We start from the raw sequence: 26,108 nt of genomic DNA, 5'->3' as shown, positions 1-26,108 counted from the left end.
AACACTTTTGATTTTAGGGGTGAAGTCCTAATATCACTAAATAAATAAGGGTCTATGTCAAATTAACCTCTCATTCTTTCATCTTCTCCTCTCTCTTTCTCTTCCCTTTCTCTTTCTCTTCCCTTCGCGGCGAAAATATTGCCGGAAAACGGCACTGGTTTGGAGTTTTATTTGTCAGTTGGAACACTTCTCTTTGCTATTTACTTCCTGGATCTTGTTTGATATTTCAATGGAGTTTCTCATTCTCTCTTTATTAGGATTTTATTTGTCAGCTTGATGGCTCTGTAAGGATCCGATCTATTACAATGTAAGTTTTTACTTCTTTATTTGATGATTTCTACTATAAGCTAACGTGCCTATTTATAATCTCCTAATGAGTACGTCTTATGCTTAGGTTTTGCTATCTATTTCGGGTCTAAATTAATATCACTGCAAATATGAGGAGGGGGAAATAGAGAGAGGAGGGAGAAGTAGAGAGAAAAGGGAGGAGTAAGGAGAGAAAAGGAGAGGGAGGAGTAGAGAAGAAAAATAAATAGAGGTTGCAGTTTATTGGAAGAGAGAAGAAAAAGAAAAAGAAAAGAAAAAAATGATGGTGTCCGGAGTTAGAAGTGGTGACCAGAGTTAGCGGTGGTAGCCGGAGTTGGTGGTAAGAGATGAGGAGGAAGAAGATGATTTGTTTCCCTTAAAAAAATTTCACCCCGAAAAATTCTTCAAAATTCATATCTTCCCTTTAAAATTTTCTACTCCGGATAATTTTCTTACTTTCCCAAATCACCCACCTATCTTTAAATAGGATCGTTCCTCATTGTAATAGTTAGTTCTTCTCTTTCAATAATAGGATAGTTCCTCATTGTAGTAGTTACTACTCGGTGAATCATCCCGTTCCTCACTGTCGACATGGTTTTTTTTCTTTTTCGAATGGGTTCCCCTTGATTACGATTAGAATTTATGTGGGCATAAATTTCATTATTGTTGTCGTTTGGTAATGCGAAACCAAAATTACTTTTTCTTGTAGTTCTCTCGCTTCCAGAAATTACAGAACTGTGAAAAACAAAATGATACGTAAAAGAACTTTCTTATTCTTAAATATAACAAATAGGGTCGAAAGTTCAATTCCAATTTTTCACTTAAAAATACAATATTATGTTTAGTTAAAAATCCATACATTTGTATATGTTTGGTTAAAAACTCAAAATATTTGTATTTTATTTTGGTTTCTATATCATAGATGCTTACCCTTTCCTTCTAGGAAGAGAACCAACGAAGATGTCCAATTTCGCTCTAGTATCAAAGTATCAAACTTGTTTTTGATATTAACTAGGGTATATCCCGTGCCCTAGGGCACGGTCACTTGTTTCAATCGAATGTTACGAAATTTATTGTTATATTTTGTTGAGAGAGAGATTTTTATTAGTTATTATTTTATGGCATTATTTTTTTTGTTTTTTTTTTCTCTTAAATTGGTTATTATTTTATTGAGAGAGCAAAAGATTTTAATTTCTTTTTAACCCTTGAAATTTATTTTGTTTCTTTTTTTCTTGAATTAGAATTTTTATTTCTAAGAAGGAAAGAACTATTGTTCTTTAAAGGCAGGGCTTCTAGGGTATACCCCGTGCCCTAAGGCACGAACAGTCGTATCAATTAAATTTGACGGGTTTCAATATTGATTATTGCTATATAGTGGATACCATGATTTTTTTGGTATTATACTTATTATTTATTTTCTTTTATTTCATTTTTTCTTAAATTAGTTATTTTATGAGAGAGATTTCAATTTCTTTTTTTAATCCTTGTAATACTTTTTGTTTCATTTTTTTTCTCAAATGAGATATTTTATTTATAAGAAAGATTTTTTAAATAGGTTATTTTATTTCTACGAAGGACTATATCTTAAATTTTGGGAAGGGCTTCTAGACAATATCTCTTATTAAATAAGGATGTTTGTCCCAGTCATCGTTTTCCCTTCTGTTTTATATAATACACTAGGTATAACCCGTGCCTTCGGCACGATGACAATTTACATTCAAACTCATAATTCAATCATCATAGCTTGAGAAACACAAGAGCCTCCCACCTATCCGAGTTCTAACCATATCCCCCACAATTCGACAAACACAAGAACCTCTCACCTATGGGAGTTCTACTCCTATTTGACATCCCCTACAATTTGAAAAAATTAAAAAAAACGGTAAACATGTGACAAAATATAAATAACCTTCAAACATGAAAATGAAAAAAAATCTTCTGAACAAAGTAAAAGTAAAATGATGAAAGAGAGAAAACACAAATGATGTTTCACACTCACAATAATAAAAGTAAAAAATCAACAACAAAGAACTTGGAATTCTACAAATTAGTTGTAAAATGTTTATACAAGGTAATCAGACATGAAGGAGCGTTAAGCGGGGCAGAAAAAATGAATGGTTTATAATTACAGGATGTGCACATTAAAATGAGGGGAGATGTAACTTGTAAGGGCTGTGAGTTTGTTGTTGTGCTACTTCAGTTGTGTCAAGGGTCTAATAATGGTCAGAACAACTTCAACATTCTAGCTGCATTCTCCCCTGTCAACCACTATAGCTACAAACATGAACAATGTAAATTGTATGTCTTGTGATGAATGAGTTACTATGAATGTATACCAACATAATTAGTTTTTACATGAACTATTTGTAAGATTTAAACTTAATACTTTTACAAGTTCAAATAAGTGTTACGTTTTGTCAGAATTTTTTCTTGGTGCTTCCACTTCCACCCTTGGTGCAACAGATGTACAAACTCATTTTTCATGTATGCAAACTTCTTTAATTTAACCTTTGAAGTTTACAGTCGTAGCATGACTTTCATCTTAACGCTCAATGGAAAACAAACAATACTCTGAAGTGACAAATTAGTTTTGCATTTTGTCTCCTAGGTTATCGAGCTCAAAAATATAGTACTGATTGAAATTATCTAACCTGCTTCCTTGACGGGATGAGAAGACAACCAATATGAACCTTCACTCCCATTTTCCACCCATATTCGACAACATGTTTAGTCCGGAAAATCTGCTTCTGCCATTAATGGTTAAGAAGTTTAGGTCATAATGGTACCCAACAAGCACAATAGCCACATTGCAATAGCTTTGAAGATCACTTCCTGTCTGAGTAAAGCTGATGAGGTCCCTATGATTTAGTAAATAGAAGTCTTTTAACAAAAGTTAGACAAGTTAGCATATAGAATAATAAAAGTCACAATGCTCTATAAGGTATTACAATATTATCTTAACATGAAAAAAATGTATACTCGACGACATTGCCCATGCCCGTAGCGTGTCAGCTACGCCTATAATAACAAAACAAAAATAGAGAAAAGTTAGAGGAATGTAACTATCAGAACTATCAAAGACTATCTCCACGAAAGCAGAAAACACTTGATGCCCCGCATCTTCCTGTTCAAGTTAATGGACTTATATGGGAGTACGGTCATAACAAAAAAAATGTAAGATAAAACAAATAACAAGAACATACATGGATAAGTGTATGTCGATCTTCATTCTACAGGTCTTAGAAGAGTTACTCAACACAAATAGATTGTTAAAGAAATAATATCAAGTGCAAGTAGTTCGGTATATAACAATATGTTAGTATCTATTATTGTCATCAAATCAAAACAAGCTTTAGTTCTTGACTTCTTTCACTTACCACGAAAGAAGTTTGTTTTGCCAGCTCTGTAGTCACCAACTACAAAATCAGAAAAAGCACAAATACCATTGAAGAAAATGAGAAAGAGAAATAACCCAAAAAAACATTAACCCTTGCAACTTTCACATCAAAGTTAACTCTAGATTTTCATCTTGAAAGTGTTTCATACAAAATTATTATTAAAACAAAGAAATTACCAACCTTACTATTCTTCAAACTGAACGCTCCGACAACAACTTATCCTCGACAAATCTTAAACCCTTCAATAATAACCCAATTCACATAAAACGAAAATATTTAAGTAAACTACGAACTAACATACAAGCCAATAATTTCATATAAAGATTATTCCTACATGCTTTAATACATCCAATCAACCCCAACAAAAAAATTTCGATTGACCACACTATAAATATATACTTTTGGTTGCAAAGAAAACTTAATTGATTTCTATTTCCACGTTGACATTAATTCAAACACTTCCCAACCAACACTTAGAGAAACCATGAAGAAACTTAAAACATAAGACTGGTAATCAAACACTTTTTAAGAATTTTTTTAACAAACACAATTGGACCCAAAAAATAAATCAAACTCTTTAACATAACAGGCATAAAAATTTGATAAAAAAAGTTTAAATAATAAAATTAGATCAAAGATAATTGGAAATGGTTTACCTTCGAGAAACCAATTGAATTGTTGGGACAAAGAAATAGCCAAAAAAATGCCGAGAAATGAAGAAGACGAATGGTGCAGATCTTCAAGCTTCCTCTTATGATTAGACCGAACAAAAGAGCTCACGTCTTCTGCTTTAAGAACACCAGGTTCAGGTAAAATATCAACAATTTCTTGAACCATATTTTCTTTGTGCTTAGTACCATCAAGCTTGATCAATTGAAACCCTGTTTCAGCTTCTGCGACTATTACTGGTGCCGATTATCGTTCTTCTTCTGCCATTGTTTTCCGTTAAGGAACTCACAAACCCTAGTTCAAGAGTTGAAGAGGTTTAAGAAACCACTGGAATTCCAAATACTTACTAAGGTGGGTTGAAGAGGTTTAAGCAAACTAATTAAACACTTCTATCCAAGTACTAAATATTGCAATGCAATCACAAAAATTGAATTAAAAAAAATTATCTCGGAAACTTGAATGATATATATATATATAGTATATCAAAATCCTAACCAATTACTACACATTTAAATTGAATGAAAAGAAATCAGAACTATACCTGTCCTCACCTCGATTCCTCTGAACCCTGAAAACAGAAACATGGAGAGAGATGATTAGTGTAAATCAAAACCCTAATCAAAGTCAAATGAAAACTTTAATCAAAACCCTAATCAAAGTGAAATGAAAGCTTTCTTCTTAACGGTCAAATGCCAACCTTGAAAATCCCAATCTTGTAATGGAAGTGAATAATCCAAAGAAGCCAGAGAAGTTTTATGCAAGAACAAAAATAGAAAACCCAAGAAAAAAAGTAGGTCTTACCAGTTTTCTCGAATAGTTGTGTTCAAACTATTAGTGTATAATTGTGTTTTTCATAATTCTATGTAATTGATGATTGTACTAGGGGTATTTTGGCCCTTTCACTCTTATGTATTCCTCTCTATTTAATGGAATCGTTTGGCCTTGTTTAGGGTATCTTGACCCATACATTCTCATGGTATCAAGAGCCGCCTAAGAGAATTTCTTCTCCTAGTTTTCAGTGCTTCATCTTCTTTTTTTTCCTTCTTCAATGGCTGACTCTACTCAGCACACTCCTTCTCCTACTATTCTTTCAACTGAAAACCCACCCTCTTCCTTCTCTTTTCCCTCCCTCACTAACATTTCTAATCTCATTTCCATCAAACTTGATCGAACAAACTATCTTCTCTGGCGTAGTCAAATGCTACCTATCTTACACAGTCAAGATTTATACAAATATGTTAATGGTTCTTGCTCTGCTCCTCTTGAGTTTCTCCCAAATTCTTCTTCCTCTGCTCCTATTCCCAATCCAGATTTTTGCTTCTGGTATCGCATTGATCAAATGCTACTTTCTTGGATCAATGCTACCCTCACTGAGCCAGTATTATCTCAAGTCCTTGGTTTAACAACCTCTCAAGCTGTTTGGGAGGCTCTTGAAAGAAATTTCTCCTCTGTCAACTCAGCAAGATTAATGAATCTTAAACTTCTGCTTCAAACCTGCAAAAAGGGTTCACAAAGTATTTCTGATTATCTCCTTCGCATCAAAAACTTGTCTGACTCTCTTGCTTCTGTTGGTCACTCTGTTTCAGATCAAGAACTTGTTCTTATTGTTCTATCTGGTCTAGGGTCTGAGTTCGAGTCTTTTGTAACCTCTATTACAACTCGGTTAACTCCTCCTACATATGATGAGCTTTACTTTCTTCTTCTCACACAGGAATTTCGCATTGAGTTGCTTCACACTCAAACTCCTACTCCTACTGCTCTTATCACTCAATCTTCTCCTCCTCCCAGGCCTTCCTTCTCTCAATATCGACCCAACAGAGGTCGTTCTTACAATAGAGGTGGAGGAAGAGGTTCTTACCGAAATGGAGGCAGGGGATCTTCTTCTTCTCGCAATTTTTCCTCTGTTCTTGGTCCTCCTCCAGAGAAACATCCAGTTATCTATCAGGACTGTGGTCGACCTGGTCACACAGCTCGTCAATGTTTTCAAATCACTCGTTCTTCTGAAATGGCTCAAAGCTTTGCTGCACTTGGTCTTGATAATATCACTCATGACCCTCATTGGTATATGGATTCAGGGGCTAGCAATCATATTCTTCTGATTCTGCCTCTGTTATTTCTCGACCTGATTCTGTTGTTCCTGATCATGTTATGGTAGGAAATCGTCAGACTTCTACTGTTGCAGGCACAGGTAATGTTCATCTTCCTTTTCATAATTTTCTTCTTACGAAAGTTCTTCATGTTCCTGATTTTAAGAAAAACCTTATCTCAATATCTCAACTCCTTCGTGATATTGATTGCTTCATTCTTTTCCATCGCTCTGGTTTCTTTGTAAAGGAACTTCCCACAGGGAAGACCCTGCTCGCAGGAACGATCTCTGATGGTCTTTTCCGTGTCTTTGATGTCTCTGCTTCTGCAACTTCTTCAGCTTTCTTCTCCAAAGTGGCGTCAAAAGGATCTCGTACCAGCCCTGCAATCTGGCACAAGAGACTTGCTCATCCACATTTTCGAAATTTTAAGTTTATTCTGTCTAAGTTTAATTTACCAGTAACTACCTCTGAATCAAACACAACTTATATGGAAATTGTGTCTCGGCTAAGCACCATTCTCTTCCTTTTTCTCCTGTTACTCATCATTCTACTACTTCTTTGCATATGATTCATGCTGATTTATGGGGTCCAGCCCCTGTTCTTTCCTCTTCAGGTTTCAGATATGTCCTTTTGTTGGTTGATGATTGTACTCGATACACTTGGATTCGTTTCCTACATAAAAAATCTGAAGTTACAAACATCATTAAAACAATTCAAAACTTTAGTTGAAAATCAATTTCAAAACAAAATAAAAATTTTCCAATCAAATGGAGGAGGCGAATTCGTTAACAATCAACTTTCCCAATTTTTTATTGATTCTGGCATAGTTCACCGCCGTTCCTGTCCTCATACACCACAACAGAACGGTGTAGCTGAACGGAAAATACGACACCTTGTCGAAACCTCTCTGACTCTTCTTTCTCAGTCTTCTGCTCCCACTAATCTGTGGCCAAAAGCCTTTAGCACAGCTGTCTTTACTTTAAATCGATTACCGACTCCTATTCTTCAAGGTTCTTCCCCTTTTTCAAAAATTATTTTTAAAAAGCCCAAATTACTCCGATTTATGCACTTTTGGCTGCAGATGCTACCCACTTTTGGTCCCTTATAATACCTCTAAACTTCAATCCAAAACCAAACCCTGCATCTTCATCGGTTATAGCTCGGATCATAAAGGATACCGCTGTCTTGATGAAGCTTCATCTCGAGTCTATATATCTCGTAATGTTATTTTTGATGAGAATGATTTCCCCTTTCAAAATCGTCTCTCCTTCTCCACTGAATCACCATTAACGAACAGTCCCTGTTTCTCTCTCCTGAACTGTTTGTCTTTCTCTCTCTTCAACAGAGAGACGACGTCCTTTTGTTCTGCCTGTCTCTCCCTCTTTTGGTTCTCGCTCTCCACCTGTCCAACCTTTTAGAAATTCAAATACATCTGTGATCCCTCAATCTCCAGCTGTCCCTCATCCTACCTCTCCAACAACAACTGTCAACTCTCCTGCCACTTCTCAACGCGTTGTTGATGCTGTTACAACAGTTAATCCCACCATCGTCCCTCAGTCTGGGTCTGGTTTACCCACCTTTTCTGTCCCTTCCGTACCCACGTCTACTGTTCCCTCTACTGAGATAACGGGTCAGTCACGACATCCAATGGTTACTAGGAGGTGTGACGGGACACGTAAGCCAAGAGTTTTGTTCACCTCCTCTCACACTTTACCTTCATCTCTTCTCTCTTCCTTCGAAAACCCTAAGTTTACTGAACCCTCTAATTATCGAGAAGCCTCTAAACATCCTCATTGGAATCAAGCTATGCAAGCAGAAATCTCTGCTTTACATGATAACAACACTTGGGATTTGGTTGCTCCTCATCCATCCATGAACATTATTGATAATAAATGGATCTATAAAGTGAAGCAGCGTTCGGATGGACAAATAGAACGATTTAAAGCAAGATTGGTGGCTCGAGGGTTTCATCAACAACAGGGGATTGATTATAGTGAAACGTTTAGTCCAGTGGTTAGACCGGCCACCATTCGTAGTGTTCTCTCTCTTGCTATGACTAATAACTGGCCAGTGAGACAACTGGATGTCAAGAACGCGTTTCTTAATGGAGATTTGAAGGAAGAAGTGTTCATGACTCAACCACAAGGATTTTGTAATCCAGACTATCCTTCTCATGTATGTCGTTTGAAGAAAGCAATCTATGGCCTGAAACAGGCTCCACGAGCTTGGCATCATAAATTTACTTCATCCTTGCTGAAACAGGGGTTTCGACAGTCCATATCTGATCCCTCAATGTATTTTTGACGACATTAAAATTCTTTTATAGTTCTCCTGTTATATGTTGACGATATTTTAGTTACAGGGTTTTCTGATTCAGATGTCAATGCTCTCATCTCTCATCTTCATCAACAGTTAAAAATCACTGACTTGGGTCTTCTCACTTATTTTTTGGGGATGGAGGTCCATCGATCTTCTGATTCGATGATCATTACTCAGAAAAAGTATATACATGATCTTCTTCGACGTTATGGTCTTCTTGATTCAAAACCAACGCCAACACCAGCTCTATCAGGGGCAAAGCTATCTTCCACTGATGGGAAATCACTTTCAGATCCTCAATCATATCGGAGTTTAGTTGGAGCATTACAATATCTGAATCTAACTCGACCAGATATTACTTACGCTGTCAATCAGGTGTCCAAGTTCATGAAAGCTCCGACATCGACTCATCTAACGGCGGCAAAGAGAATTCATCGATATTTGAAAGGTACGATCTGCGATGGTCTTACTCTTCGTCGTTCTTCTTCACTCTGTTTGACGGCTTACTCCGATGCTGACTGGGCTGGGTCTCCTGATGATAGGAGATCCATGTCAGGTCTATGTGTTATGATGGGTCCCAATATGCTTAGCTGGACATCTAAAACTCAGCCAACTGTCTCTCGGTCTTCCACAGAGGCTGAGTTTAGGGACGTGGCCCATACATCTGCTGAGGTTACATGGATCAAGAATCTTTTCATTGAACTTGGTATTCCTCTGAAGGCACCTCCGGTCATCTTCTGTGATAATGTGAGTGCGACCTACATTGTTGTCAACCCTGTTCTTCACTCTCGCACCAAACACGCAGAAATTGATTTTCATTTTGTGCGAGAACAAGTTCTTAATGGGAAGTTAAAGGTTCATTACATTAATGGTGAAGACAATATGACTGATATCTTAACAAAGGGACTCTCTACAACCAGATTTTTGATGCTCAAACACAAGCTTTCTCTTGGTCATCGGCGTTCAGCTTGAGGGGGGATATTAGTGTATAATTGTGTTTTTCATAATTCTATGTAATTGATGATTGTACTAAGGGTATTTTGGCCCTTTCACACTCTTATGTATTCCTCTCTATTTAATGGAATCGTTTGGCCCTGTTTAGGGTATCTTGACCCATACATTCTCACAAGCAACGAAGATTTTTGGAATTTGGAATCCTGTAATAAAAAAGGTATGGAAAAGAAGAAGATTCAGTGAAAAGTAATTATGTTAGGGTTAAATTTTGTAACGGAAAGAGGATAGGTTATGAAAATTCTATACCTTTAATTTTGTAACTGATGAGGATGAAGGGAGAAAAAAAGATTGATAAGAAATGAAATTGTAACGCGCCAAGGGAGTTCAACCGTGCACACTATGATTTTTGACGGTCTAGGTTAAGGAGTCTATTTACTTCCTTTTATTTAGTGGGTCAAAAAAATTTCAATTTTAGGTGGGTAATAGATCAGAGGATGGGGATGCTATCAAAATAGCAACGGACGGCCGGATTTATCTCCGAGTTTGTCCCAGTCAGCAAAAAAGATTGCGTTTTATATAATAGATTTTTAGCGAAACAGAGACATCCAAAAATGCAGAGTTGTAATAGTTTAGTGGTGTCTCGTATAAGACTTAGGTGTCGTTTGGCAACATCAAAACTAAGTTACTTTTGTACTTATTAAGTAGAAAATAAAAAAGTTAGTTTGGTAACAGCCAAATTTCCGACTTCACTTAAGCTAAAATTTGAGTTTAAAGTATGTAACTTATGTGCAACATATGCTCCACCACCACGATTAAACTTCCACCACCCCTTAACCACCACATTCGTACCTCCACTAGCATCACCATCTTCGTACCTCCATCACATCCACCATAGCTTCATTACTACCACCTCCATACCTCTGCCACGACCATGCCTCATAGCTCCATCACTACCACAACCTTTCTTACCTCCATCATATCTCAACCACAACCACTATTGTATCTCAACCACCACCACCACCACCACCATCGTACCTCCACCACCCCCACCTCCACCATACCTCTATCATCAGCACCAGCTCCGTACCACCACTACCTCCCCTCCATCACTATCACCACCTTTGTACCTCTACCACCACCACCACCACCATACCTCCACCACCACCACCAGCATCATACCCTCCACCACCATACCTCCACCACCACACCTCAATTACATCTCAACCACCACCAGACCTGCATCACCATACTTTGAAGGCTTCATCACCACAACTACGCTTCGATCTACACCTCCAAGGATCCACCACTAATATCATTACCCCTCTTCCACAAGAATAATCGTGAAAATTGTAAATGAAGTCAACTAAAATCAAGTATCTCCGTGAGGAAAAGAAATAAAAAAGTAAATTACTTTACCAAACTAACTTTTTGATTTATTTACTTATAAGCAATATTTTTGCCAAATATTTAATATTCTTTTACTTTTTTGAAGTACTTTTGCTTCTACAACAAGCAAGAGTACTTATACTTTTGGTTGCCAAACGACACCTTATTAATCAAGTAAGTCATCTTGGAACAGCTTCAATGCGCCACTCTTTGTTTCTCTCTCTTAATTTCGGACAATTGTCTAACCGAAAAGTTATAGGAGCTATTTCTTAAACTGGTCATATTTAAGGGGCTAATTTGGCGAGTTGGTCATACTTAAGGGGCTATACCAATTTTCTTTCCCCAACGATTTTATTAGTATTACTACCTCCTAAATATTCTATTTCCCAATAATATCTTAGTGAATTGGTCAGACTTAGAGCATCTCCAAAGCAAAACTTAAAAAAATCTCCATTCATCATATGTGTCAAGTTCCTATTGAGATTCTCACTCCTATGTGGCGTTAATAGAGATCTTCAATTTCTTGTTGTCTCCAATGCAAAACTCTAAACTTATCTTATTTACTTATGTGGCATAGTTATTTTTGCAAATAAATAATTAGTTATTTTAGAAAATATAGAAGACCTAATTTCTATTAGTTGGAAATCAAATATTGATGAGTTGGACAATTAGAGATATCTCAAGAGGACACTCTAGAAATAGATGTCCTCTTGACATATCTCTATCCACTCTCGATACGTCATCTTAGAGATCCAAATAGAGTGTTGCATTGGAGATGTTTTTTAAGGAAAAACTTTTAAAATCCTACATGACACTCGGAGTTTCTAAGATTGAGTGTTGCATTGGAGATGCTCTTAAGAAATCAATATTCACAACGACCTAAAAGGTCAAGCCCACCATCCCTAGTCCGTTTAAGACTCCTTAATGTCCAACCAGATATAAGGTCTTCTTAACCCCTTTAGACAAAGTTCACAAATATGTACCATTATTGCTTTGTTTTTTTTTTTTTTTTGGAATCCCCATTATTGCTTTGTTAATTCTTTTTGGGTGGTCGTATGAGGTGGTGTGGCTCATACGAACTCCCTCAAATATAATAGTCGACTTGACCTAATTTTAATATTAAAAAGAAAAACTAACCGTGAGATGTCATTTTAAAAGTGATTCACTCATAGAAAATCCACAAACAACTTAATATTTTATAGTCCCTCATTTCTCTTTGGTTGACACTAGCTAGTTTTTATATTTCAAATGATTGAGGCTTCCAAACTTAATCAACTTGGAAAAAGTATTTTTTTTTTTTATCTTTGAATTGATCTCCTCGAAATTCAAATATAAATTAATTATACTCTTTAGTCCAATCTAAAAATGTAATACTTCAATTGTCAGCCAAGGATTGATGAGAACAAATACATAGCTTCGAAATTTGTCTATTAAATTATTTGTATAAATTAACTAATCAATTATTGTTGAGGAAGTTATTTTTAAATTTTTATACAGAAATTTTATTGATCCCTCCATTTTGGTCGTTCCTTCAGTCCTCTCTGCTGATGTGGCGACATATAACAGGAATATATTTTCTCACCATTCTCTTTCCTATTGTTCCACACTAAAGTAATATGTTGCCACATCAACGGAGGGTTTTGGGATGGACCAAAATAGAAGGAAGAATCGAATTTCTCATTGTTATAAGTGTTAGACTTGCAGATTAAAGAAGTATATATACCTCAAATTAGCCAATAACTATTTTTTATTTATTTTAGCCAAATAAACATCAAGCGGGTTCTTAAAATATGAATCACATCAAGAATATCCAAGTGAAGTTTCAGTTGAGCATAGATAGTAGACTGAGTGTCTGCTTCCGAAACAATTCCCTCCTTACTGATATATTATCAAGCGGGAGAGTAATTTTTGTTGCTTTATGGTGTCAGAGAGTAATTTTTGTTGCTTTATGGTGTCACCTAATGTTTTAAGATGAAACTCAGATGTCTAAACATGTAACATTAGGTTGCCGGAATCTCATGCCAAAACTGAAAATAAAGTAGAAGTTAGAGAATTACCTTAATTCGCTTTTCACTCGAACTAATCTGATTGCTTTATCTGAAGATCTAGAGATTCACTTGTGCATATCCTCTACGTGAGACACCCGAAGAATTGACTTGATCTTCTGCCTTTCGAATTGGCTACAACCTTCTTGAGCAGCGAAGATGAAAACTCCTTTTCTTTAGACTAGACAGTAGATTGAGAATTTTATCTTTTCAATCTTCTGCTTGATGTAGTCAGAGAGACAGAAAACCGATGATAGTTTTACACCCTTATTTCTGTTATAATAAGGTTATAGAGACTTCTAAAGTCAAAGTCTTATTCGAAATAATATTCCTAAAAGAACCACAAAATAAAAAGACTCGGAATTCCATTGGGTTTCTTTAATTGTAGCCGACCAGGAGTCCCATTCCCCTGTGACTAGTCCGACCGACACATGCTTTTTGTCGGGCCTTGAAAGGTCGACCTTAGCATGGACCGGGTCATGTGCCCAACCACTTTTGGCCCGAGCACTAGGCCCAGTCTTTTGCTACATTTGCCTGACTCTTAGTCAGACCCTTTTAGATACTTTTAGACGAATGTAATCAGTGTATTTGTATCTCATTCCCTCTAATCAGAACTTTTGATCGAGCCGATATTCTTTTGTCTAACCCATTTTAGGACCCAGTCGTTGTTAGTCGCGATCTGAGTGACCCTGCAGATTGTAGTTGATTTCTAACTAAACGTTATGATCGCTAAAACATTCAGACTTTATAATCTTCGTCATTTGACATGTTTGACAAATTGAGCGCATTGTCATCTTGATCAATAGACATTTTTAATTTTAATGGAGTGACAAACTTACAACATATTCTGGTTGTATGATTATAAAATTGAAGGACAATTTTAGGGGAATATGTAAATCAAGGTGTGCTAAAATAAAATAGTCAGAGTGCTGCTTATTACTTATTTACTGTTTTGAAACTCAAAACTATGATAAACTAAAAGTTCTCCCTAATTAATATCTTATGTATATGAGTATTATAACAAAATATTATCATAGGATATTATAAACGGACATTATTTAACTTAACATAGAATTATAAAATAAATAAAGGTCAGACGTGAGGGGGTCACTCTTTCTTTAAGACAACAGTCGCACTGTATTTCGAACCATTAGGAATGGGATTTGCCTCCCACAATATATTTGTCTTACCTTTTTTTTATCTGGAGTTTCTTTCTGATCGGAAATTTGGTGAACTCTTGGAAGGAATATGATGTTTATCTTGATTGTTTCTCTCTGAACATTTGTACTTCAAAGGGTGTAAAAGAGCCTAAGTTGTGGGTTCATTTACAGATTGAGATCTACCAAGAGTTGGACCTGTGACCTTTAAGGGTTCTGATGACGGTTGGATCAACATTCACAATGACTATTGGGTCCAACGAGCTTTGACCAGTCAACTGGACCATTCTAGTCCGTTAGATAGTGATCTGTGTGATCATTACGAGAATGTAGTTTTACTGGCAGATCAAAACAAATCTAGTTTTCCACGCTCTTAGCGACATTTTTCAAAACATTTGAAGACATTAAAGGCATTTAAAAATATATCAAAATATTAAAAGGCATCTAAGACATTAGAAGACCTTTTTTACTTATATTTATGTATACATTGGATTCCAAGAGTCAAGACATTTATACCAAATTGATACATCATGAACATAATATGGAATATATCTTGCGCACTAAAATATAAAGACCATTAAGGTCATCCTAGGAGGCCTAAAAGTCCATTTATTCCTTTATCTAGTTTATTTATCTTCTCAATTACATGAGATAAAACAACGATGATAAACAACTTCTAACGAGATTCGGTTCTAGTACCTTACGGGCTTAAGAGGGGGTGTCCAACTACTATACCAAAGGGTGGGGGACATTAAAAATCTTTTACGATATTGAGTGTGTAGACATTGAAGAATACTTTAAAATATTACGAGACATTTCAGAATATTCCAAGACATTGATAAAATTTGTACTAGGCATTTATTATTATTTTTTTATATTTTTTTGGTAATTATTATTATTATTATTATTATTATTATTATTATTATTATTATTATTATTATTATTATTACTGTTACCAATTCTTTACATTCTTATGCACATTCTCTCCCCAAAGGCTCTTTTTTTTAGAATTCGACTACGATCTACGTTAGTCATTACAAGGCATTGATACGTCATCAAGATGTGATAAGTATAATAATTGCCTAAGTTAAACCATTAATTAAAGGGGCCTGAAGTCCAACAACATAGAGCCTAAAGTCTGACAAAATTATTACTATTATTTATATCTTTAATAATCCAAATTCAATAACCATGGATTCACCCCATCTGGGTATCGAACCCGGAACCTCTTGAATGTTGGATTTTATGTCAACACTATCAACCACTTAGGCAACCAAGTGTAGACTCTCCAAAGTCTAATATTTCTTTATTTTGCCAGATTATTGTTCTCTAAGTTTACTCTACATATAAATTAAGGAAGTTTTATAGAGGCTCCCGTTCTTGTTAAAAGGGCCCCTCCTTATGAATTCGGTACGAGTCCATTGAATTCACAAGAGAACATTCGGTACGAGCTCACCAAATTTACAAGAGAACATTCAGTACGACTCCACTGAAATTCACTCCAGTAGCACATCTTTGTGAATTCGGCGGACTAGTACCGAATTCACGAAGAGGCCCTTTTAACAAAAATGGGGATTGTAAAACTTCCCTATAGATTATTAGTTATTTTAGGATGGTGCGGACCAGCCTTTTGGGCTGCTAGTGATATTGTCCGCTTTGGCACAACTAGGCCCCACGGTTTTAAAAAGCCTCACTAGGGATGGGTACTTATAACCACTTAAGAGGAGCACTGCACTCCGTCTCACCACGGATGTGGGATTGCTTTACAATACAACCCCCCCACCCCCCAAGAACATATCACAGTAAAACAAATCGTGCTGAAAATGTGTTATAGGATGGTGCGGGCCAGCTTTCTAGAGAAAAATCTATGTCATTTTCAAGACTTATCAAAATGAACTACACATATAACAATGAAAAGTAAAAGAAATTTTTTTCCAAACAATTCGCCGTTGCACCAAACATTCAGTTTTGACATGTAAAAATGAAAAATACTTAGAAATTAGATTAGAAAAGCTGACCTTACTATTCAAAAAAACTTTTGAACTATTGATCTGAACTGGTCATAAAACCAGACATAACACTGAACATAAAAACTGAAATAAAACTTTTAATATTAATAGTTGAAATTGATTGTTTAAGAAATTAGAGATTGTCACATTGGTGGGTGAGACGGAGTGTGGTGCTCCTCTAAAGAGGTTAAATAGTGAGACCTTTTAAAATCGTGAGACTCAAGTAGCAGACAGTATCACTAGCCGCTTTGAAGGCTGGTCCGCATCTTCCTGTAACATTAGTCTTGCAATTCGTAAAGTTACATTCTTATGTCTCATATGTCCATAAACAATGCTACACACGTTGGTTGGTGGATGTCTTGATCCACTCACCCACGTTAGTTGAGAGAGGGTAACCAATCCCCTTAACAAAGATGTTTTTGTTTTTCTCACCATGGCCAAATGACCCAAAGAAATATATCTCGACCCCTGTTCCTAGGGATCAATATATTAGGAGAAATCCTCCTTTGTCTGCCATTAGTCTCCTTCATCCCAACAAGTGAAAACCTTCTGTCCTATATATATATATATATTGAGACATCTTTCCCAATTCACATCTTTGTCTCTTCACTAGATTCGTGGGTTGCAAATATTTATTAAAATTATTCTGTGGGTATAACAGATTCAATCATTTTATCACTGGGTTTTCATTTTTTTCTTCAAATTTTGCTTCCAAATGCTAGAACTTAAGTGGATTAAGAAAAAATTGTGGATTTTTTCTCACTAATCTCAGTCAAAACTGTATTTTTTTCATTACATAATGGGAGATTTGAGGAGTAAAACAATTTGGTTATCATTTTGGGCAGCTCCTACTCATCGTCCACCTGGTCTTGATCCTCGTTTGAGCTTCTTCCTTTCCGATTCATAGAAATTTTAGGTTTATACTTGATTGAGAATATATGGATTCTTTTTCTTTAGATTCTAGGGTTTATTTTGGAACCAATTCTCCTAAATTCAATGATGGGGTTTTTTTAAATCCTGGGTTAAAATCAATGGGTAAAAGTGGGGTTTCTTCTTCTTCATCTTCTTCTTTGATCTTAGATAGTTTGAAAGGAGAACTTGTTAGGGTTCCTCCAAATTTGAAGCAGAAAGGGGTACCTGAAGAAAAATCTTTAGCTGCTTTGAAGAGTCATAGTGAAGCAGAGAGAAGGCGTAGAGAGAGAATTAATTCTCATCTTGATACCCTTAGAACTCTTGTTCCTTGCACAGATAAGGTCAGATAATTTGAATTCTTCTTCCTTTTCTTGTTAGTTTTTTTCCTCTATACTAAGAGGGTGTTTGATTTTTGCACTTATTAAGTGATTTTCACTTAATAAGTGTGGGCCGGCAATTTTAGGCCGTTTGTTTTTTCACTTAATAAGTGAATATCACTTGTAAGTGGGGTCAAAGTAAGTGCAAAAAAATAAGCTCCAACTTGGAGCTTATTTTTTTGCACTTACTTTCTAAGTGCTAAAAAAGACATTTTTATCCCTCTCCGAATATAATAATTACCAATATGATTATAATCCAAAAGAAAATCTTAAACAATTGATAAGTAAAAAAATCTTTTTATGACTTTAGCGATGACACTTTTCCTTCTCACTCATCCTTCACCTAAGCTTTTCTCTTAAATTTTTTTCACATCTTTCCTTCATTAGTCACGGAACCACCCAAACTCCATGATGCAACGTAAGTTCTTTCTCCTTCATACTTTTTAATTATTTGAGGTTAATATTTTCAACACAAAGTACTCATAAACCGTAATTCTCTTGTATCTAAACTCGCGAGCACAATGAATTAGTATGAAATAGTAATATGTAAATACTTTAAGGTCAAAATAGACAATTTCTCATTTTTATGACATTTAGAATTAATATAAAAACAAAAATCAAGCACTTAGAAGTAATGGAAAACAAACGCCACAACACTTACAAGTGATATCACTTACTAAGTGATAATCACTTAGTAAGTGGTAGCACTTACAAGTGCTAAAAAATCAAACACCCTCTAACTTGGGTTAAACTTTTACTTAAGAGTTTTAAGCTTTCAAATGGAGTTAGTAATTTCAATAGTTTTTTCTTATCATATTTGTGAGGTGAAAAATAATACTCCAATCTTAGAGCATCTCCGATGCAAAACTCAAAAACAAAAACTTAAAACTTATGTGTTAAGTTTTAATTGAAATTCTCTTTTTTAGATGACAGTGACACTATCGAAATCTCAACGGGACGGTGAAGCCAATAGGTTTACCTTATCAAATAAGATACCGGGTAAAATGGTAATTTTGCATTTGTGAATTACCGTTTTACCCCTTGTCTTATTTGATAGGTCAACTGGATGGTACCTTTTGACGGTACTTTTATAATTGTCCATTGGAAAACCATCTCCAGTGCAACACTATAAAAACTTAAATACGTGTCATTTCGTAGATGGGTAGTTTTTCTTTTAATTTTGAGTGGACAATTGAGATCCTCAAAAAGAAATATCAAATAATGAGTTTATACTTGAGACATCTTAGAATTAAATACTGCCACTTCATCTTGACCGAAATTGAGTCTCTGCGTTGGAGAAAGTTTTTTGTAAAAGAAATTCAACAATTTCTAGGTGAGACTTTGAGTTTTCCAATTTGAGACTTGCGTTGGAAATGCTCTTAAATGTGGTTGAGCCTAACCCGAAGGTGGACGTGGTTAACTAGTCGGTTAAGAAGGGCCAAGTATCATTAAGAGAGAGTTTGGTCCTAGGTCGACCAAATATGTTATAGAGAGAAAGAAGAGGTCGTATATTTTGAGAGATGACACTTTTATCGATTTTACAGAATATTGATGGTGCCAATAACGGGGAGGCACCAATAACACTACTGGGAGGTGTCTTTAAACATCCATTGTCTTCCTCTCTCCCTTCTGATCCTTATGTTAAGTTGATACGACTTAAAAAGGATTCCACAATTTCCACCTAATTTTTTTCTCAACATATTTAATTCTTTATACCTTCAATTATCTTATAGGAATGTATAAAGAATGGCCTTCCTATTTGTTCATATTGTTGTTTAGTTTCTGCACAAGAAATAAATCTATATGCTGTAGTTTTCGTTATCTTGATTTTTTGCTCTTTGAACATAGATGGACAAAGCTTCATTACTTGCTGAAGTGATAAATCAAGTAAAGGAGCTAAAGAGAGCGGCAGCGGAAGCTATTAAAGGTTTTGTGATCCCAATGGACTTCGATGAAGTGAGAGTGGAGCCCAACGAGGATGGGCCTTTTTCTATCAAAGTATCTGTTTGCTGCGAGGATAGGCCCGATATGTTACCCAATATAAGAGCAGCACTTGAGGCTTGCAAGCTAGAGATAATGAGGGTGGATATCTCAACTTTTGATGGCAGGATGAAGAATGTATTTATCATGAAAAGTTTCAAAGAAGAGAATTGTGACGATACTGAGGTATGTCGCCTTCTTATATCTTCTGTTCATAAGGCCCTAAGATCTGTTCTAGATAAATTTCCTACCACGTCGGATGTTTCACCAATTATGTTGCTTCCGAACAAGAAAAGAAGGATTTTGCTTTTTGATACTTCAAGTTCATCTTCATAAGAGAACCCAAGGCCCCAATGCTAGCTCGTTCAACGATGTAATGACAAAAGTTACACCCTCTATGCTTTTTGATTATCTTTTGTTTGTGTGCATGTTTGCATTTACCTATTCTTTCGACTAATACGTGCAGAATTAGTAAAACGTAAACAAAAATTGTGTGTTGCTTGTAAAAATCAGAATATATATTGTAATTGCTTTTCCATAGTTAATGGACGTATGTTTTGTTAGAAATTTCTTCTTCATTCTATTGTTGAAATGAGAATAGTGAAGGATGTATCTATATATCATATATATGTACATATATTACCAATTCTTTAATATTACATTATTAAAATCAAGTATAAATAAATAAAATTGAACAAACCCCTAGAACAGTATATATGTTCATTTAATGTTTAATAAAGAAACCCTATTAGCTTCTTGTCTTGTAACATCTATACCATAGAATAAGAAAACAAAGAATTCTATACCCAAATATGAAACTCAACATCACTCCTAGATTACTCCATTTTTGATATTCTTCCAAACCTTGTTGTTTCAAGAATTCATCCCCATAAAGAAGACATGCTTCTTCAACACTCTCCAAACATCTAGTGCTTCCTCTCTCTCCTCCATACTCATTTATCATAAAACACTCGAACGGGTACTTAAATAAACTCAAGTAGTGCATGAAAATCCAATACTTGGGTATGTTTTCCTTCGATATGAAATACCCGGAAAAGAGAAAAAATGATCCCATTATTCCAGCTATTAGCGAAGTCCCCATGATAAAATTAGGTACTAGAGCACTGAAACAAGCAACAAGAGAATTCGACATTAAAACAACTAACCAAACCACCAACGAGAAATAGAGAAACCCATCGAGATCCTTCCTCAGACCGATTAGCCAATAAACAGGGGTAGTGTATAGAAGAGCAACTGTTAGAAGGAAAGGAATAAAAACAAGGGTATTCGCCATAACATATGAAAAAATTCTATAGGCTCCCCGTGATGTTTCTCTTATTAAAATTCGCCTTTCTTGTAAGAAAATCGGTAGACCTTCTGTTGTAGTAGATAGTAGGAACGTAAGGGTGAAGGCGAAGAATCCAACTCGAGTTTGTAAAGTTACTTGTTGTTTGCTGTCATTGTTAGCATTCATGAAAATGGTTCCAAGAACAATACCAGCCAGTACTGCTTGGAGCATTCTTGCCGCAAAAAGTTGTTTTGTCCTAAAAATGTTTTTGCAGAATCTCTCTCCTAGTATTAAGATTTCTTCGATTCGAGAATTTGGGTATCCTATTTTTCTATTCTCTTCGAGATAATGCGAATTTGGAGTTCTCATCATTATCGAACTCTCCAGTCCCGGTTCCTTATCGTTTTCTTGATCACTGCTTTTTACGAGAAATAATTGATCATTTGTTATTGCAGAATTCTGTAAAACCAAGCTTTCAGTGGCATCAATGGCAAACTCAAGAACATTAACATGCCTAGGAATGTAATGACCTGCTATTTTAAGCCTTTCTTCAAGAACATCAAGTGATCCATGGTGAAGAATAGTTCCACTTGATAATAACACAACTGTATCAAATAATTCAAGAATTCGAAAACCAGGTTGATGAATAGTTAACACAATAGTTTTTCCTTGATTCACTACCATCGATTTAAGCAACGAGATTATGTGAAGAGCAGAAGCTGAATCTAGTCCAGAAGTTGGTTCATCGATTAAAAGTATAGCTGGGTCATGAACTAAATCAACTCCAATCGAAACTCTCCGTCTTTCACCACCAGAAACCATACCAATTCTAGAACCTGCAACTTGATCCAACCCAAGCTCCTTCAACAACTGTTTAACCCTAACTATTGCTTCATTATAGCCACCACACAGACGAAGACGAGCACTATATAAAAGTGTTTCTTCGACTGTAAGTAATGGAAAAAGAGCATCAGTTTGAGTGATATAAGCTGAAATCCTTCGAAAATGATTAACATTCATGGGCTGATCATTGATGAATACCCAACCCGAAACTCGATTAGGAGAAATCATCCCAGCAAGAATTTCCAACAATGTGGTTTTTCCAGCACCACTAGGCCCAGCAATGGCGGCGATCTCTCCGGGTTTAGCTTCAAACTTAACATCCTTTAAAATGTACCTAGAAGTAGTAGTATTAGTTCTAGTCCCACAACAAACCCAATTGAAATCATCCATAGCTTGACATAATTTGTAAGATAGTTTCTTGGTTTCTATTCTATATGGAGTTTTTCGGCTATCGGAAACCGGAGACTTTACTGGTAATTCCATGGCAATAGAGGGGACCCTGAGATCACAGAAGCAGAAAGTGGGTTAGAAACACAAAGTTAGAAGAAGTGTAAACAAGATGAAAATGAAAATGAAGAGAGAAAGAGGGAGAGAGAGAGAGAGAGAGAGAGAGAGAGAGAGGATGAACTAACATTACCAAACTAGGATATCTTTTGAGACGAGGCAAAAGAACAGACTGATTAATAAAATGAGATGATGTTGAGGTTGAAAGGTTTTAGGAAGAGTAAAATGAGATGCAAAATTCAGGTGAACTATATCTTGACTGTGGGTTAGAGAGAGAGAGAATGAAATTGGTGGGTGGGTTGTTATAGTTGGCCAGGCTTCACCATTTTTCTTTCCCAACCTCAACTGACAAAATTAGTAATAAATATTCAGTTTTCTTCTTCTTTCTGTCATCAGTCGTTATGGACAATTTCAAGAAACTGTTACCAAGAATCTGCTTTCTGTGCCAGAATTGTATTTCGTCCCGTGAGGAGCCCATATTTACTTTCGGCACGACAAGTGCTTGGATCGGACTTGTTTAGTGGATAATCCGCTTAGTTCGTTTGACATTGGCCCGATCTCCAATCTAACTATGCACTTCTTAGAGTACTGCCGTTTGAAAGAGCCAATTTTTCTTGTATTATTGTCAGGCAATGAGATAAATTCATTTTTTTATACATATTTACACAATTTCAGGACCATTCAAACAAATATTTATCAAAACAAAGAAACCTTGAGCAATCTTAGAAAATTCATCCTTGAGACCTTTCTAGATGCAGAAAAAACTAATCCAATGACTGATTTACTGAATCTTTACAAGTTTTTGTGTTCACTATTGGTTGGTAATGTAGCTAATTAAACTTATGATCCTTCTAGAGGAACAAATACTTTTTTTTTTTTTGGAAGTCGACTACGATCTACGTATGTCGTTACATTTGACACTTGATACATCATAGATGTGATAAGCTCGATAACCGCCCACTCAAACACTAACAGGACCGGGCCTATAACCCAACTAGAACATGCCCTAAAGGCCAACAACATTATTTACACCCTAATAATCCCAATTCAAATAACCAAAGATTCCACCTTCTCTGGGATTCGAACCTGGGACCTCCAGGGCTTTCTAGAGTTTATGTCAACACCTTGGAACCACTTGGGCTACCAACTGTTGACTAGAGGAACAAATACTTGTGTTTATGTGTTGATTCCCTTTCTTAAATCTCATCGCCTCTAGGAAGACCTGGCATGTCCGAATTTGAAAACGAGCATGTTACGTTAGCTCACTACAAGTTACTACCGACAGCATAAGGTCATTGGTCGCAAAAAAAACGCTGGTAAAAGGAATGGCCAACGACTTAAACGTCGGTTGTATAAATAGTCGGCGGTAACACAGCTGACGGATTGAAGCGTCATAGTTCTCAGCCAACAGTAAGGCTTACCTAAAGCCGTCAGCAATTATCCACTATTTTATGGGAAACCACTCTTCCTAGCCAACAACTTTCTGTTGCCGACGGTAATATGTCACAACTACAGTCCGCAATACGTTGGCACTAATTTCTTTGACAGATCTCGACAACATATATGGGTATTTCGCGAGAACAATTTCTGTACCGACAGAAATTGAAATTCTTTTTATTGGAAGAGGAATTTCGTGAAATTCTTCCCAGTGTTGCAGAAGCTTCAGCCAAAATATTTTTTCGCCAATTCATCGCCGACGGCAACGTCAATTGAAGAATCATCGCCACGTTTTTACTCTCGACTGTTTACTTGGCCGTCGGCCAACTCATCAGTGAAGTGTGACCAGTGGTTTACTATGGTAAAATATGTAGACAGTTGTAACGGTGTTGGCAATGGTCATCTTATACCGAGGATATGTACTACATCTGTCAGATACAAAACCATCGTTGTTGGGTTTCATAGAGTCGTTAGAAATGACCCCTATTTTTGTATTGCCTTTTAGGTCATAGTCCCGTGTAGGGGTGGGAAGTATGCCCATGGGCCCGAACCCGCCCACGGACACCCGAGCACTACGAAGATAATGGATGCCTGCACTCGTCTCGGGCACGACCCGCCCAGCCCGCCAAGTTTTGGTGGACGGGCATGGGTTAAAACCTCTACACGCACACCCGCCCATACCCATACCCACTTAGAGTCACCCAAAGATACCCAACCAAATTACATCAACTTTTTAGGTTAATGAAACACAACAATTTATGTTGCTAGGCCTCGTTGAGATAGTAAACAATATGTTTAAGGGCATTACACCGATCCGATGCGTTGCTTTGCAATGACCCAAGAGAATTCCTAATGGATTAGTGAAGTAGTGTTTGCTTTGAGGAGGCAAGGAGTGGGATAAGGTTATACATCACAATCCCAAAAGAATTTTTCCTTATTTTTCACTTGGAGTGGAACAACACAAATAACTTCTAATTTTAGTCTCACATTGCCTCTTTAAAATTAGGAAAGGTGTTTGGAAACATTATGAATGGAGAGGAAGAAGTTAATTTTTTCAAGTCATGGGCTTACCCGCTTACCTGACAGCCCATACCCGAATTACTCGAGCTTCTTAATGGGCTTGGGCGGGCAACGGGCAAGGCAAATTTCAAAATTGTCCACCCGATTAACCCGCTTACCCTAATCCTAATAGCCGTTGAAATTTGGAGCCCGACCAGGTCGGTCCGATGCTTCAAGTGCCCGTGGACGTCCATACCCGCCCGATTCCCACCTCTAAGCCTGTGAAAAACTGGAGTAAATTACCATTGATGTTAACCTTGTCATTACTCAACATAATTGAATTACATGTGTTATATAATAAGACGACAGTATTTCCAAACGATATGCGAGAATGTCCATTTTTCTCTTTTAGTTGACATTGCTAATTGACAGCTTATTCAGTGGAGTTTCGTACGATATCTTATATAATCTATTATAGTCAGATAAGTTTCCTTCTTATACATAGAATATGTCATCAAGCATTAAGTTTGGAAACCATCCCGACATAACAACAAAACCATGACCTGCAAATTATTCATTATGTTCAACAAAGTTATATGTCTCTATGTTTATTAACCTGGAAATAGATATAAGATCTTCTCTTATTTGCTGCTCTTCATTATTTTGTTATAGACAATCAAGTATTCATCACCTATACAACCCTATACTGATTGCTTCTGATTATCAAACTTAGTTACGAAAATTGTTTAGTCTTTTCAACATCAATGAAATAGCAACTCTAATAAAACAACTAAAAGGAAAGATCTAACAAAATACAAAGTTCGGATGAAATAATCCAATCTAAACTGTATCAAATAGAATATTTATGAATGAGTAACTTCAACCAATTAACCCCCACAGTAAAGCCATCACAAAACAAACATTATTGAATCAATTAAACCATTAAAAAAGCCTTTAAAGGTACCAAGCCATTTTTATTGTTGATACTTGAGGTGCAACATATTTGTAAACAAATAAAAATGACCTAAAATTGATGGATTCGACCAAACAAATATAAATAAGCGAAGAACAACAAAAATAAGATTTTCTTTCAGTCATGATATGCACAATAAGTGATATGAGAAGATCTAGGTTCATGCAACATTGTAGTTGGACCTCAAAATGATCAAGATAGTTGAGTAGTTCAAGTATCATCAATTAGTAGAAGTTACAAAACCATAAATAACCTGCCGAGACTAACTCGATTAATAGAATAAATGTTAGATATAAGAGCAATTCTAAATCTTCAACTACTATTGATCATAGATACACACAATTAATACACATCTACTACCATCAAAGCAGATTAAAACGGTCATACTCTTTGAGGAAAAACCAATTGTAAAAGAAAATAAAAGAAAGATGAGAGAGAGAGATTACCAAATGGGCTCTTGACGTG

The 26,108-nt window shown here is 36.1% G+C and overlaps 3 protein-coding genes across 3 annotated transcripts; 2 read left to right on the top strand and 1 right to left on the bottom strand.

Annotated features, from left to right (window-relative positions):
• Positions 1-5,421: 5,421 nt before the first annotated feature.
• On the top strand, positions 5,422-9,751 carry LOC147557149 (uncharacterized). The gene is made up of 4 exons (XM_086658763.1): positions 5,422-6,403; positions 6,529-6,831; positions 7,806-8,612; positions 8,817-9,751. Exons 1-4 carry the CDS (start codon positions 5,422-5,424, stop codon positions 9,749-9,751), a joined length of 3,027 nt encoding a protein of 1,008 aa, XP_086514889.1.
• A 6,949-nt stretch (positions 9,752-16,700) lies between these two features.
• Positions 16,701-20,166, top strand: LOC147557148 (transcription factor bHLH30-like). Its single transcript, XM_086658140.1, has 2 exons — positions 16,701-17,583; positions 19,468-20,166. The coding sequence occupies exons 1-2, from the start codon at positions 17,269-17,271 to the stop codon at positions 19,933-19,935; spliced, it is 783 nt and encodes a 260-aa protein (XP_086514266.1). The 5' UTR covers positions 16,701-17,268; the 3' UTR covers positions 19,936-20,166.
• Positions 20,167-20,203: 37 nt separating this feature from the next.
• On the bottom strand, positions 20,204-22,325 carry LOC147557147 (ABC transporter G family member 10-like). The gene has a single exon (XM_086658139.1). The coding sequence runs from the start codon at positions 22,211-22,213 to the stop codon at positions 20,348-20,350; it is 1,866 nt and encodes a 621-aa protein (XP_086514265.1). The 5' UTR covers positions 22,214-22,325; the 3' UTR covers positions 20,204-20,347.
• Positions 22,326-26,108: the final 3,783 nt, after the last annotated feature.

The sequence above is a fragment of the Eschscholzia californica genome, unplaced genomic scaffold, assembly GCF_041429995.1.
Source record: "Eschscholzia californica isolate CP2 unplaced genomic scaffold, dmEscCali1.0.p SCAF_2, whole genome shotgun sequence".
NCBI lineage: Eukaryota > Viridiplantae > Streptophyta > Magnoliopsida > Ranunculales > Papaveraceae > Eschscholzia > Eschscholzia californica.
The sequence above is the reverse complement of the archived record's forward strand: the minus strand, read 5'-3'. Positions and strand labels throughout refer to the sequence as shown.

Excerpts from the sequence above, each read along its gene's own strand:
- LOC147557149 (XM_086658763.1), top strand. The coding sequence starts at position 5,422 with ATGGCTGACTCTACTCAGCACACTCCTTCTCCTACTATTCTTTCAACT. Across the intron at positions 6,832-7,805 it reads AGTGGCGTCAAAAGGATCTC|AGAGACGACGTCCTTTTGTT; the intron begins GTACCAGCCCTG and ends TCTCTTCAACAG. Across the intron at positions 8,613-8,816 it reads GACTCAACCACAAGGATTTT|TTACAGGGTTTTCTGATTCA; the intron begins GTAATCCAGACT and ends ACGATATTTTAG.
- LOC147557148 (XM_086658140.1), top strand. The coding sequence starts at position 17,269 with ATGGATTCTTTTTCTTTAGATTCTAGGGTTTATTTTGGAACCAATTCT. Across the intron at positions 17,584-19,467 it reads TTGTTCCTTGCACAGATAAG|ATGGACAAAGCTTCATTACT; the intron begins GTCAGATAATTT and ends CTTTGAACATAG.
- LOC147557147 (XM_086658139.1), bottom strand. The coding sequence starts at position 22,213 with ATGGAATTACCAGTAAAGTCTCCGGTTTCCGATAGCCGAAAAACTCCA.